The sequence below is a fragment of the Capsella rubella genome, unplaced genomic scaffold (assembly GCF_000375325.1).
Source record: "Capsella rubella cultivar Monte Gargano unplaced genomic scaffold, Caprub1_0 scaffold_4, whole genome shotgun sequence".
NCBI lineage: Eukaryota > Viridiplantae > Streptophyta > Magnoliopsida > Brassicales > Brassicaceae > Capsella > Capsella rubella.
Window position 1 is genome coordinate 1,106,548 of NW_006238920.1, and position 15,463 is coordinate 1,122,010.

The 15,463-nt window shown below is 29.6% G+C and overlaps 2 protein-coding genes across 8 annotated transcripts; both read left to right on the forward strand.

Moving 5' to 3' along the window:
- Nucleotides 1-3,196: 3,196 nt before the first annotated feature.
- Nucleotides 3,197-3,601, forward strand: LOC17889141 (precursor of CEP3). Its single transcript, XM_006295824.2, has one exon. The coding sequence runs from the start codon at nt 3,227-3,229 to the stop codon at nt 3,491-3,493; it is 267 nt and encodes an 88-aa protein (XP_006295886.1). The 5' UTR covers nt 3,197-3,226; the 3' UTR covers nt 3,494-3,601.
- Nucleotides 3,602-9,031: 5,430 nt separating this feature from the next.
- LOC17888901 (COP9 signalosome complex subunit 4) lies at nt 9,032-10,964 on the forward strand. 7 transcript variants are annotated; one of them, XM_023784492.1, is made up of 8 exons: nt 9,032-9,260; nt 9,414-9,607; nt 9,850-9,953; nt 10,043-10,087; nt 10,179-10,195; nt 10,293-10,356; nt 10,461-10,536; nt 10,608-10,964. In XM_023784492.1, the coding sequence occupies exons 1-7, from the start codon at nt 9,131-9,133 to the stop codon at nt 10,507-10,509; spliced, it is 603 nt and encodes a 200-aa protein (XP_023640260.1). In that variant the 5' UTR covers nt 9,032-9,130; the 3' UTR covers nt 10,510-10,536; nt 10,608-10,964. The 7 variants fall into 7 exon arrangements, 4 of the variants coding, with proteins under 4 accessions (XP_023640260.1, XP_023640261.1, XP_006295534.2 ...); XM_023784493.1 differs by having other exon boundaries at nt 10,464-10,536; XM_006295472.2 differs by having other exon boundaries at nt 9,414-9,565.
- Nucleotides 10,965-15,463: the final 4,499 nt, after the last annotated feature.

Here is a 15,463-nt window from a genome sequence, read left to right on the forward strand (position 1 = left end):
TTAAACAAAATTATATTTTGGTTTGGGTTGACAAAATAGTGGTTAGGGTTGACAAAATAGTGGTTAGGGTTGACAAAATAGTGGTTAGGGTTTAGTTTTTGTAATTAAACGAAATTATAATTTTGGTTTGGGTTGACAAAATAGTGGTTACGTTTTAGATTTTGTAATTAAATAAAATTATTTTTCAGTTTGGGTTGACAAAATAGTGGTTAGGGTTTAGATTTTGTAACTCAACGAAATGATATTTTGGTTTGGGTTGATAAAATAGTGGTTAGGGTTTAAATTTTGTAATTAAATGAAATTATATTTCGGTTTGGGTTGACAAAATAGTTGTTAGGGTTGACAAAATAGTTGTTAGGGTTTAGATTTTGTAATATATATAGTACATGATTTAATAGAATAAAATCTAATTTTATCACAGAATAATTATATGTTATTATTATACTAGTTACTGGTATAACATAACACTTACAGGATTTCTTCTCACTCTAGTAGTTACCGGTATAACATAAGAATTATCAAACCGGAAGCTAATCGACATTAATAGTTATTAGTTGTAAAAATTATCAACCTAAGATAATTTTTACAATATAAAATTAGCCATAACTAGGACTTAAAGTACGTTCAGTTACATTGCATTTCTCATTAAAAGATGTCACTAGCGCCAATCCTCTAATAATCATGATCATGATCACATAACTCGCATCTTTTACCTAATAATAAATACATAATCCTCTAATGCTTTTGTTATCTACTATCCATAATGTTATGTTTATGTCTACATACTATTCTAGAAGGTCAAGTGTGTAGTTAGTGAGTACCTTGTAGTATTTACTATCAATTTTTTAATTTATAAGATTAGACTTGTTACCTTAGTATACATACTAATTGTTATCTAGAGTTATCGACTAAACATAATGATATCGACTAAACATAATGATATCCAATATGTTCGAAGATATCGTTGACATCATTTAATGTTGAAGTTGTCGTGTATTTGCCAATACAGATAGAAAGCATAATCATTTCATTTAACCATCTAAAACTGTATATGGTTACTTTTGTCTTTTTTCCTGAGATCATGTGAGAGAACTAATTTTCAAATTAGTGATACCCAACTTTTAATTTTGAAGTCTACCATAGCTATAGTTTTAACTAACCCTTATTAATACTCAAGAAATCAACTACTACTATTATATGTGTATATATATGTGTATTGGAAGATGAATCTTCTGAAATCTTGTTTTGTCTCTTGATGTCATCCTAAGATACTTCGTTGACTTCACCGTTAGTTAAAAACGAAGTACTTCAACATTGTGATTTTCTAATATGCTATAAAATATATCATTAAAATCTGTAAACTTTTCTGATTTCATGATTAAACCTGGGTAATGCATAGTCGAGGGGACGTGCGATATCTTTACTCTTTTATGACTGATTAATGTTTATGATTTTGTATAATTGTTGGCTTATACCCTAATAGCTATGGTCTTGAGTGAGTCGTAATTTGCAAAAACTGAAAATGGTTAATTTCTTTTGTAAGCGATCAAGAAATTTATTATTAACTATTAGTCAACTAAACTTAATATTTAAAATTTTGGTTGTGGTTTTGCTTTAACCTTTTGATCGATTATAAGAACATAAGTATAACTAAATTTAACATTTTCTAATAGATAAACCGAAATGTATATTACTCACTAAAACAATCCACAAAGTTTTTTTTAATTAAAAGAATGTAAAATTATATTTTGACAATTCAAGGAAAATTATCTTACAACAAGTTCTTCATAATGAAGTTAGTGCTTGAACAAAGAGGAATACAATGTTGATTTACAAGCTCGTGTAAAATTAGTATAACTAAAGGATTTATTTTAATATATTAAAGACGAACATTAGTATGAAAAATTTAAAAATAAGATTATATTGTTTTATATTTATTTTAGACAGAACATATAAAATTAGACTATGTTACTCAATTATGTAATGTTCTTAATAAAATAAATAATGGATAAAAATGTAAAAGCCGTATAAAGAGAAAGTATGTAATGCGATGCCAAACTGGAACAAAAAAATTAAAGAAAAAAACATAGAAAATTTAAACTTGCTAATATATGTGAAGCAAAAAACTCTTAAATATAAGAGTGTTTTCAAAAATGACAATACCAGGGATCGATTCTTCTCAAACGCGAAATCATTAGATATTTTCATTTGGCCAGCGGTTTTCACATGGTCTTCCCCGGGCTCTAGGAAAATTACGGCCTAAAGTCCGAACCTCCTGGTAATCAAAAAAAAAAAAAAAAAAAATGACAATACCAAGAAACCGACTGTTCAACGAAGATGAAACTCACATTTTACAGAAACCACATGTTGCTCGTCGTAACTGTACATGTCAAACGTAAGAACGAAAAACTATGGTCATGTCTTTGAGTATATATATATATGTCTTAGCTTTATGTCAAAGCTTTTATTTGTCAACATCACGATCTCGTATGGTTTTGCATTACCATGTATCGTGGATTTGGGCTTAAAAGACATATTTTAGTAAAGGTTTTTAACAACTAAACTTGGTCTCCATCACTACCCCTGGGCCTAGCTGGCTAGCCAGCCTTTTACTCTAACACATGGCATAACTTTGAGAACTGAGACTAATTTGTTGCAAACCCCTATATAGTTACACAACACATTTACATTATATCTTTGTATTTTTATTTTATTTTAGATTCATAATATAAAAATAAGATATATAGGACCAATCAGGGAGTTAAAAGTAGTAATTTCTATTCAAAGTAGATAAAAAAACACACTAATAAATTATTACTGATAAACTTGCCAAAATTATTTCATCACACTAAAAAAATTAAATCTTTGTAAAAGATAAATATTATATACAAGGGAAAGAGCATTATTTATCTTTGCAAAGTAACCCAAAACTCGAAAAATAGGATCCATATGAAAGGTCAAGCTATGTGATTTATGACCAAAAATATATATTAATATTAATATTAAATATTTTTCATTATATAATTAGTACTACTTAATAGTTGTAAAGCACACGAACTGATCTTTAACCAAATATTTAATTTGACTCCTTAAGTGTTGCGGCCATGTGATGAATATTTCATCCCTATAAATACACTAAATGGTCCAAGAGGTTTACATGCACCAAGACATATATATTATAAACTTTTTATTTTTTCTAATTCTCGTCTCAGTTTCTATAATATCAATGGCGAGAATTAATGTTTATCTCTTTGCGTTTATCTTGCTTTTGACTATCATCATCAATATTGGTTCCATTGAAGGTCGAACACTCACCAAGACCAAGTCCACCATTATAAATACGGCTGGGGAACTCGGAGATGTGCTATCACCACCGGCTGAGTCGTCACTTGAGTCACCACCGGCTGAGTCACCACCGAGCCACGGGGTTGATAACTTCAGACCAACGGTACCTGGACATAGCCCTGGTATTGGACATTCCGTACACAACTAACGGAGAAGGAACATGGTTTATTATGTGACTACACATATTTTCAAGTATTTTGCCACCTTATCGAATATAGGATATGGCTGTGTTATCTTTTTTTTTTTTTTTACTGAATATGGATTTTTATGTATCATCAAATATGTATTTACGTACTGTTTCTTCATATTCAGTTTCTTGCAAGTGTGATTCTGTGATTGTAATATCTTTAGTTGGTCAAAATAATCAAGATTTCTGTAATCTATAGTTTTTTTCTTCTTCTGAAAAATGAAATAAAACAGATATTTTCTTCTCATATTATATTTTCTATATTCGAAAAGTGTATCTTATTAATTTAACATTTTTCTAACGAAATGTCTCAATCACTTGATCAACTGAATCTAACGTAAGTAAACGTAAACTGATCTCGAAATAGAAACAATTTTTTTTTTGCTTGTTATGTCTAAGCCGTACACATTTCTTAGTCAAATGTAATTCTTTAAATATAATTTGGAATAAATTTTCACTCATAAAATAATTCACAAAATAAAGAGACAGGACATCTTAACCTATTGGATTCCTGTTCCACTACCATATATTTTCGGTTTCTAAATTTGAAGTTTCAACAATACATTTACCTTATTTTGCATGGAAAAACCCTACAAGTTTGTACTACGTAATATATTATAGGATAACTTTAATTTGTTTGTAAAAGGTTTAGGTGGAAGGGAATATTTAAGAAATAATCAAATCTAATACACGTTATAGTTAAACGGTCTGCGTGATTTAGAAAAAAAATATAAGACACATAAAATCTAAGTACATTTCCATTAACAGAAAAAAGTAAATAATTTGTAGCACTAATATTTATTGGAAGCAACCTAATGTGTTTTATTGAATCCTAAATGTATAGTCTTTTTTTAATAAAACGAACTTTTGCCACAACTTTTCTTTTTCTTTTCGAAAATGCGCCATATATATAAGTATCAACGATAAGTTATATCAATCTCCTAATCCTCATATTCCAAAGTGATATTTAGGTGTTAACTCAAGAATCCTTATATTTTGGACTAGTTTGTAATTTTTTACACTGAATTTTAATCCCCGATTTATTAGCAGTGGCAAATTGAGAGTCTAATACCAGAAATCGTCTCGTTTTAGCGAGCTTATAAAATCAAATTTAGTTTATAGAGTTTAGTACGTATAGTTTTTTTTTTTGTGTGCACCAAACTTATAATTGATTAACTTGTGGTTACAACAATAACACAAAATCGAAGCAGCCTTTTGTTTATTATAAGAATACTTATTTTTTAGTTCAAATAAGAAAACAAAAGTTTGAGTGAAAAGTACAATTTGATAAACTTTGTGTAGTTTATGGATGTTATTCCGAAAAAAATATTATATATATTTTAGTAACTTCATAATTAGCTAATAATTTTATGACTTTTCACCAAATTTTGTTTTTAATGACTTTTGTTAGAGAGAGAAAATTAGCAAAATGATCTTCCACTAAATGTAGTTTTGCAGAGTAACATGGACATAAAATTGAAGGACCAAATCGAGGGTCTCAATCGGGAACTTTACAAGATATATCGTATATATAGGGAATTTATTAAATTACATGAAAGTGTCTAGAAGCAGCCTTTTGTTTATTATAGAAATGCTCAACTTGAGCTTGAGATGGTAGGTAAGCTAATTACATGAGGCATTTCTATATACATTTTTGCAAAAGCTAACCGTACAAAAACAAACCAAATATCATGTGGTTGATTAATCGAATGGTCTCACGTTAGATTGGACCAAATTAAAAGTGTTTAAGTACAATGATAAAATAAAACATAAAGTGATTTCAGATGGTGATCAGTCAGATACGTATAGTGCTTAAAAAGATTCTCAGTCTAAGTCTAGCAGCTAGCTAATTAAAATATATTTCGTAGGCTTCAACAACCGCTAGGATTATGAAATTAGCATCGTGTTCGATGTTTTGTTCAATATATATACTACTAGTTATACTAATAGTACGCTTAACTAAAATATACTATTAGACATGTATATAATTATGTCGCCGGCTAAAAGCAAAGACATAATCATATCAATGACCCTTTGCGTTCGTTTCGTGTATTACTTCATTTACATCTCGTATGAGTATGAGTACAATAATGACTAACGGATTTTATTTTTTTCTTGCTGAACAAAACATAGTTCAAGATTATTGAAAACAAGTAAAATGATTTGTCGTAGATTCTAGTTTTCAAAGTGAAGTTGTCCATTATGCATGTGGTGCTAGTGCTACAATACAACCTAATATCATATATTATCGTGGTATATATGGACAAAACTCTTCATTGTTATGTTGCTTATGAAGTTGTTACACCATGCATGCATGTCTCGAGCGATGCGTTAAGCAGCTAAACTGCTAAAGCTAGAAGAATGTGGTGTCCGATTTCGAAGTGTTGCAAAATATTAGTTTGGTTTTGAATGGTAACCTATAATATTATCGATCGATACGGTATAGGTTTAATTTTAACCGTTATCGATCACAAAAGTGCCGCTATTGACACACTTTTAACTATCGTTTAACGTTTTCTCTATATGTTTAAAAACTTTTACTACTTTGTGTTACTAATCTGAATCTTTATTTTTCATAAAATATCAAAATTAGTAATAAAACTAAAATATAAAGTAAAGATTGATGGTTAGAAGGAACAACATTGTTACTAAAAGAATATTTACGATCTGAGCTGCTTTATTCTTCTCTCGAGACCTGCCTCTTGTGTATTGGTGTAAGCAAACGAACCACATTAAGATCCCAACGAGAAGAAGAACCACTTGCCTTCTAGTTGCAACAACTATATTTATATATCTAACTGAGAATCTTCATGAGCCGCACGTACTTGGAGAACTCGAACAGTTCTAGTCCTCAAACTTCGTGATGAACTTTTCAACTATGGCACTACCCTAGATGAACTTTTCCTTGATGTCACGATCGATCAGTTTGAGCCTAACTCGGTTTAAACCAAGTCATTTTGATTTCCAACATCATATTAATTATACAACACCACATTTATATTGATCAATACAAATTCTTATATCAATATTGTATCATGTACTAAATACTTCACTTTATTTGATAAATGGGTCAAACGTAATATTCCACAATATATACACTCCAATATTAAAATGATGAAAAATCGTACTTTGTACTTAAAATTGCTTTTGATTAAACAAATCAACGGTGGTTAATGCACAGATAACAGCCTTGCAGATCAAATTAAATTAATACATTACATAAATGAGTCTGTTTGGTTGGCGCATGAGCTTACTGAACACCAAATATATGGCCTCCTCTAATTTCGAGTAGCCAACTAATTCGTATAATCATTAATTAGGTTTTTAATCTATTGAATTAAAGATTGCATTAAGGTTATAGTGGTGTACAGAAACTAAATGGGTCCATTCAAAGGACTTCCGAAAAGGCAGGAGCCAATTAGAATAAAGTTTAGATTCCACTTCACTAGAGCTCAACTATATATATAGATGGAGTGTAATAAAAGATGCACACGGTTGAAAAATTTATATGCAATTTTCTTACACCCATCACATTCTATTCATATATATTCTTATTTTATCTGAGAGTGGTTATATAAAAAAGTATGTTTGATTTTTTAATTTCTTCAAGAAACTTGTTGATTTAGTTTAGGATGGTTATTATTATGGTTTCAGTTTATCTAGAAACTAATAATATAGTTTAAAAAAAAAACATAATATAGATAATTTTTATTATTATTTTATCTGAGTGGTTGCACTACAAGAAAACATGTCCATTTCCTACCAAAATTCCTACAAAATAAATAGTAGGAAGATTTTCCTACGGAAAAACTTCACATTTATTACGAAATGAGAAAGTGGTAGGAAAAAGGAAGAGCATTTAACTACGAAAGAAGGTGTCAGAAAATGGAAGGAATATTTCCTACCAATTTCTTTTAAATATTACTTTTGTAGGAAACTGTGAAGGAAACAAAAAGGAAAGTGGAAGGAATAAATGCAGAGAGAATTTGGTAGGAACTTTTCCTACGAAATACCTTCAACAGAGAGGTTGAATGAAATGTCGTAGGAAATCGGTAGATATATCGAGGGAAACCACTTCGTAGGAAATTTGAAGGAAACCAAGTTGTAGGAAATTAAGTGAGGGTTGTGTAGCAGTATATATTTTGGTAGGAAATGTGGAAGAAACATAAAAAATTTTACCAATACAAAGACTCGGACGTTTGTTATGAAAATAATAATCTCTCATTTTCACATCTCTCTGTCATACATATATATTGTCTTACGAGTTGGGGGTTTTTTTTAAAAAAGTTGTGAGAAAGAAAAATTTTGCTAAACACAACAACGGAGCGAAAACTCTAAAAGTCGAGTTTAATTCAGAAAGCACATCGTGAAGGAAAGTTTATTACATTAGAATATCATTAGATATATAGGTTTCAAATAACAAATCAATACTCCCTTTGTTTCACAATATTAGATGTTTTAGAAACTTTCTTATGTTAACAATATGTTATCCAAACGAATACCCAAAGAACGGAACATAATATTAAAAGTATCCAAAAAATTAACAATATTTAACTTTAAATATAATCCAATTACCCAAAATTACCACTATAAATTAGTTTGTTTCAGACCTATCAATCAGTTTTGAGACCTAAATACCAAAATAATCAAAATATGCAAATTATTTGTTATATTTGCCAACATTTAGTCAAATTTATTGAAATCTGACTAAGTTAATTTAAATTTAACCAATTATATAGGATTTTTTTTGGGTATTTCTAGGATCCTAAAAGGGGTATTTTTAATACATATTTAAACCAAAGAGGGTGAATTCAAATTAGATCTGTGATTTTCTAGTTCAAGGAAGGTAAATTAAAATTCTATAACTACTACTATCTTGGTAACAATTTCATTTTATTTTTAATTAACTTTTGAGAATTTTAAAAATACTTTATTTTTTATTATTTTCGAGACGCTTACAATTTTTCCACGATTTCTTGGTCATACTTCTAACCTTTGTTTATTCAGTTTTTTTTCGACCACTTCTAATTGTTTATGTATTAAACCAGTAATCTTTTTAAACATATTCTATTTTAAATTGTTCTCTAAACCCTCAAACACCATAGTTCATCAAATGTCGAGCCAGCTACACTGTGTAGCCATAAATTTGATATTTTTTTTTTGATTCGAGCGAACAAAAATTTGCAATAAAATAATTTATAATGACGTTTCTCAAATCTCGTCGTTGTTATAATTTTTGTAAACATTTTTTCTTCTAATTTTATTCACCAACCAAACATTCCTAAACAGTAATTATGGAGAAATTTTGTTTTACCATAAATTGGGTAAATTTACCATAACAAAATCCACAATTCTAGACTTCTAGTATTTATGCTTTATTACCTTTTTATTTTATTACTAAATTCCTTTTTTTTTTTTTTAACTTCTACTAAATTTCTTCTATGAGTTGTGAATTTGTGATTGTATTTTATCCTTTTCACATATACAAGCAGAAACGATCCCAAAAAAAAAAAAAAGCGAGAGAAACAAATCAAACCCTCTTGACTCTTAAGGGTTTCAATCGAAGTGGGAGAGAAGAAATTGCCGAAGAGAAAAGCCATGGATGAAGCTTTGACGAACGCTGCTGCAATCAGTGACCAACGCCAGAAGATCGAACAGTACAAACTCATCCTCTCCTCTGTTCTTTCATCAAACGATCTTCTCCAAGCGCAACGACTCATCGATCACAGTAATTTCCTCTCATCTTCGCTCTTTCTCATCTAATCGAACCTCATAAGAGCTTCCACTATTGCTTTTTCTACCTTTTCGGATTCGGTTTTGATAATTTGTGGTTCGGTTTTGATTTTTGTTTCGTGACAATTTGGAAAATTTTGTTATCTAGTTCTTTTCGGTGATGTCCCGTTGGTGGTTTCGAGACAGCTTTTGCAATCGTTCGCACAAGAGCTTGGGAGATTAGAACCTGAAACGCAGAAGGAGATTTCTCAGTTTACACTTACTCAGATTCAGCCCAGAGTTGTTTCCTTTGAGGAACATGTTTGTTTTCTCTTTCGTATGCATATATACAAATACCTTATTGTTGAGTATCAATCTTATACTATTTAAATTCTTGTTTATCAATTTAGTCTAAGTTGAGAAGTTTAAGAATAGACAGTTTGTGGTATTGTATCTCTTGATGTTTAAAATCTATACCCAAAGCTACTTTGAGGTGTTTGTTTACTAAAGATGATGTATTTTGGGATATCTGAGACAATGTACATTGTGTTGCTTTACAATCTGTATATATTAAGAGAGGAAACTGTTTTTGGGTGTATTTGCAGGCACTTGCTATCAGAGAAAAACTTGCGGGTTTGTATGAATCAGAGCAGGAATGGTCTAAAGCGGCGCAGATGTTGAGTTGCATTGATCTTGGCTCTGGAATGAGGTGTGTTGCAGTGAACTGAATTTTCTTTCAATTTGCCCTTTATGTTGTTTTGTGTTGCTTAAATTTGGATTTGTGGTACTCTTTATTAGGGCCGTTGATGAGAACTTCAAGTTCTCAAAGTGTATCCAAATTTTGTAAACATTATATCCCTACTCTCTCTTAATTTTATTCTCTTATATTATATTGAAAACTTGATGCCAGTGTTGACAAGCATTAACATGATAGAATGTTGCAGGATGCAGGTGATGATTCTCAGCAGTCCCTTATGATTTGTATATTATTTATGGATTATAGCAGGGGTGTTCTGTAACTGATTAACACCTATTATGTTTTTAATAGGGACGAAGATCTTGATGAAGATGATTATCTGCTTCTCCAGGATAACAACGTCAAAACTCAAAAGGTTTGCCATATACATATATAACTATACCAAAAGTTTGTACATACACTAAAAATAGACGTGCAGTACTAAGATAGATTGATTTTCTTTTTCTTGACCCATGGAAGAAGATGTAGTTGGGAGCGACGACGACATGGCAGATTTTATTGTAGATGAAGATGAAGGGCAAGGTCTCCCTAAGAGGTATTGTTTTTCTGTCTTTTATCTCTCTTGTGATTTAATATATCTCTGATTCTCAGTAACTTATTTTTCAGGGGAAACTCAAAGAAAAATAAATTTAGGCAGGGATCAGATATGAATGCTATGCGAGATGCTAATGAAATATTTGGTGATGTTGATGAACTTTTCACTATCCGCAAAAAGGGTTTGGCATCTAGTGAAAGGATGGAAAGAAGGCTCGAAGATGAGTTTGAACCAACTATTCTCTCTGAGAAGTACATGACCGGGCAAGATGATGAAATCCCCCAGCTTGATATCCCCGAGAGAATGCAGGTGCATTATCTGCTTTAGTTACTCTGAATGTGCTTGTGGTCTATTTATTTAGGTTTGTATCAACACTTGGTTTGTATTACAATTATGTTTCTATATATAAGTTTATGTTATTTTCATCATCTTAAATATTTTTTTTGTCTATTTAATAATTTATAATCGATATAAAAGTGAATTATGTAATAAATCGTTTTAATAGAATATTTAGTATTTCCTACCAAAAATATTTGAAGGAATGTTAGAAGGTCATTTTGTAGGAAACTGGTGTGAAATTATTCGTAGGAAATTGAAATGAAACAAGTATTTGTAGGAAAAAGGAAGAAAATATTTTGGTAGGAAAATAGAAGGAAAACTTTTCCTACCCAGTATTAGAAGGAAAACGGTCAGAAATACCATTCGGCTTTCCTACAAAAAAAACTACAAAAGTTCCTTCGGCGCATTTTTCGTATGAAATTTTCCTACCAATATCTTACCATCAACGATTTCCTACGGGCGATTTCCTACCATTATTTTCGTAGGAATATCGTAAGAAACAACTATTTCCTACCAATTTTTCACGCAATTGGCTGTAGGAAATTGCTGTTTTTCTTGTAGTGTTGTATATAAAAGGTATAATTAAGTTATATCAGTTTAGAGTTCAGGAAACTTTGTTGATTTTGTTTAGGATGGTTATATTATTATATATGGTTGAATTTACCAAGAAAATAAAAACAGGGGTTTTAATATACATATATATATATATATATATATTAAGTTTTTTAATTTCTTTATTTGGAACATTTATTTGGGTTTTGTAAAAGAAAGATTATAGAGAGTTTTTTTTTTTTTTTGGTGAACAGATTATAGAGAGTTTGGGGTAGTAATTTATTTTATCTTGCTTTGATTTACATTTATTTGCGGTAGTAATTTGTATTTTGTTTTGTTTAAAAGAGATAAAGAGAAGACAAAATGCCCAAACATAAAAAGAATTATGTAAGATCCATTAAACAACAATCTCATGTTTTTTTTTTATGAGCATCACTAATTTGTGTCATAAAAACTCATTGAGGAACTAACATCACCTAGAACCTTGGTATATTGACCATGACATTGAGAAGTATCCATGTATAATAACAACTTTGAAATTATACGATATTTGAAAGCGTGACATAAAACTATATATCATTTCATATAGTAAGTGATTTTTTGACAGGAAACCATTTATGATCCCTTTTTTTTTTTTTGAAAAGTTCTTCTCTCATATATATGATATACGGTAAGATTTCTCTTCTAACAAACTCTCTTATCATATAAACATTCATACCTAGGATGCAATTTTCTTACAAACCTTGCAACTTCTCCCCCGTTATTCAATTATTCCCCTCAAAATGATTTTAACAATTATTAAGTTTAACAATGATTTTCTAAACAAAATTTTGATATAAATGCGCTGAAAAAAAGTAGATGATGATTGATGCACTTTAGAAAAGATATTGAGCATGATAAATATTATCTACGAAAATATATACATTTTTATTGAGCCACTTCGATAAATCAAATATTACAATTGACAACAGTAAACATGTCGTATAAGTATATTTATGTAGATCACTATTTTATTTTAATGACATGTTTAAAGAGAAAGAGACAAACCATTAATTAAATTATTAATATACAGTATGTGAACAATTGTAGCACATAGTTAACTATATATTGTTTAAAATAGTCATTGTATTTTTTAGGTGTTTATGTTTGTATTATATCACATAGCACATGATATATTGTACTCGATATTTTGTAGTTATGTGCTTCTAGAACCACAAAAAAGTGTAACATTTTTTTTTGTGTGATTTCTTCGAACATAGCTTGAGAAATGAGAACATTTAATTCATTCATAAGGTTTGGTGTATACAAGGATAACTTTATTCTTGTTCATATAAATATAAATTAGTTAAATTGAAATTTTCTTTATGAAATATGTACTTCATTACACCAAAAAATAATGTAATTCAAATGAATTTAAGGGCCTTAATTGATAAATTCATATGGGATTTAGGAATTTTCATTGATTTTAAAATCAAACATATGATTTTTTTTTTAAAAAAAATATTTTTTGTCCATTTATTTGAATTCTTATACTTTCAGTTTCTATAAAAAAAAAGTCTAATGTGGATTTCAAAATTTGACACTAAACTAGTAACATAAGATTTTAAATAGTATTTACAAAAATCGGTCACTGAATAATATATTTGATTTAAAGAATGAATTTAAAATGAAAGATCCAATAATACATATTTTTCTTTAAATATCAAAATCATTTAAAATTCTTGTACCAATAACCCTCTCCGCCATTAGACTTTGCAAATAAAATTCCAACAATTTTCTTTGTTAAAATGTTTTGGCAGGCAGCAAAGTATGCATTTTAATTTTTAACATTAAAATATGTTTGGCTTGAAGCCGCGTGGGCCTAGGCCCATTCTTATGAAAAAATTGAATTAAGCCCATAATATGTGTTTAGTATATGAAATATACTGTATATACACTATAAAGCAAAAATATCCACCAAAAAAAAAATGTATATATATTTAAATAAAGGCCCTAAAATATATCATTTTTGCCCTAAGAATTTTTTTTAATTATGGAGCCGGTGTTGAAAATACGATATGTGTAATCAAACAGCTTTGAATTTTTTTAATATATATTTCGTGCTTAAACACCTTTCTACCTTGACGTTTAATACAAGAAGAGAAATTTGACATTATTTATAGCATTTTCAAAGAAAATTAAATAAACAATATTCAAATAAAAATATTTGAGAAACCAATTCGTCAAATTAGTTTAGCAAAATATAGGGAAAAAAAAAAGAAAAAAAGAAAAGAAAGAGAGAATATTATAGACAGGGAGGCAAAACTAACATGCAAATGCTTACAACTTTCTCTGAATATCGAACATTTCATTACATTATGCCGAGTCTGAACATTAATATTAACCATCAATTAATTTTATGAATATAATTTATATGACGACGAACATATAACAGAGTGTGCATATATATCTAATCAAGCCATTACAAAACCTTTTTCAGTTTTCACATGTTTATGTCTCATCTTTTCTTAAACACAAAGCTTCACTTTGTATGATATTCCTATGTCTCGTTTCGTAACCGGTCGGGTGTGTAGTACTAGCTTCATTCTATAATGTCACGATCGAGTTCAAACATCAATGATGAGGAAAGAATACTAGTTAAGCTACTCTCACCCCGAGTCAAAGAGCTCAAAGACCTAAAATATTTGAAACACAAACACGAACCATAACACAAACACATATTCTCTAACCTTAACTCTAGAATGATCTTAACTATATCATTGCCTTAAAAGCTTTGGTAGCGGAGAGAATGTATGACGAAAGTTCGGACAAAAGAAAATGTACTTAAACACATATGATAAGACAAATAATCCCAAAAATAATAATAGTGTTGTTTTCCAAGTTTCGATTCATTCCATATGGAGAGAAAGGAACCAACGAAGGCATGGAGAATTACCCACAACTTCAGAAAGCCTCATCAAGTTTATTGACCTCCAAATTCGCTGATGGTCTCTCTGTTTGGTTTGGTGCTCGAAGCCATAGATGAAGCGTTTCTACTTCTTAAGCTTCAGTTATTTTTCTTCTATTTTATTTAAAAAAAAAAACTAAATTAATGGTTGCATATAATGTAAAACATGTTTTTTTGGTTGAATAAATTTTAACATTCATTCAAAAAAAAAAAAAAGTGTTGTTGTCTTCAAAAGAAGAAGAAAAAAGGTTATATTTTTGTATAAGAAGTCATTTTTCTCTTTATTTTTTTTTTTATATAAACCCTATTGCCTGTACCAATCTTGGTAGACACGTACTGAAATATTTTAGAGTAGACTATTTTCCAAAGGGCCATCACACTGTCTGTCCCGAATTTGGAATGCTTTCCAACTGATGCTAGGGGTAGTCAAACCGCCTGCATTTCTAATTACCATGTAAAAATGTCCAAATTTATATACTTCTCACACAACTATGATTTATTGATTTTTGTTTCTATTTTCCAATTGGATTAAACTTGGGTTAGTTTCAACTTTTCTCCAATTTTTCCTTACCACTCGACTACGGTTGTGTAGACCTCTTTGTTATATATTGTTAGAGAAGTTTAACACATTTTATGAAGATATATATAATTTCCTTGAATTCAAATATATAGCTGATCAAGCCTTCATAGATATCTCATGCAGTGAAACACTTTGCAAAGGCTTTGGCATGTTTTCGTTTAGTCATGCAAAATTCTACGGCTAAGGAGATTAGTTTTGTATATATTTTCAATATCTAATATATATAGGGCATCAAATACTCTGCTTAAACACACATCTAGATTCACATCGAATCACTTAGAACAATATGTCATTCAAAATAAAATCATGTATGTACTAATTAACAATAATGTTCCAAAGTTTAATGCTACGAGAATATTTGTATACAATATATATAAATATAAGTCCTAGATTACAAATAATAATCATGGGGTCTTGCATGCTCCACGAACAGTAGCTAGTAAAGGTACGGTCGTTTTCCATCAATAACTTAGGAACCTCGGAATCAATCGTTTAAAGTCCACTTTAGT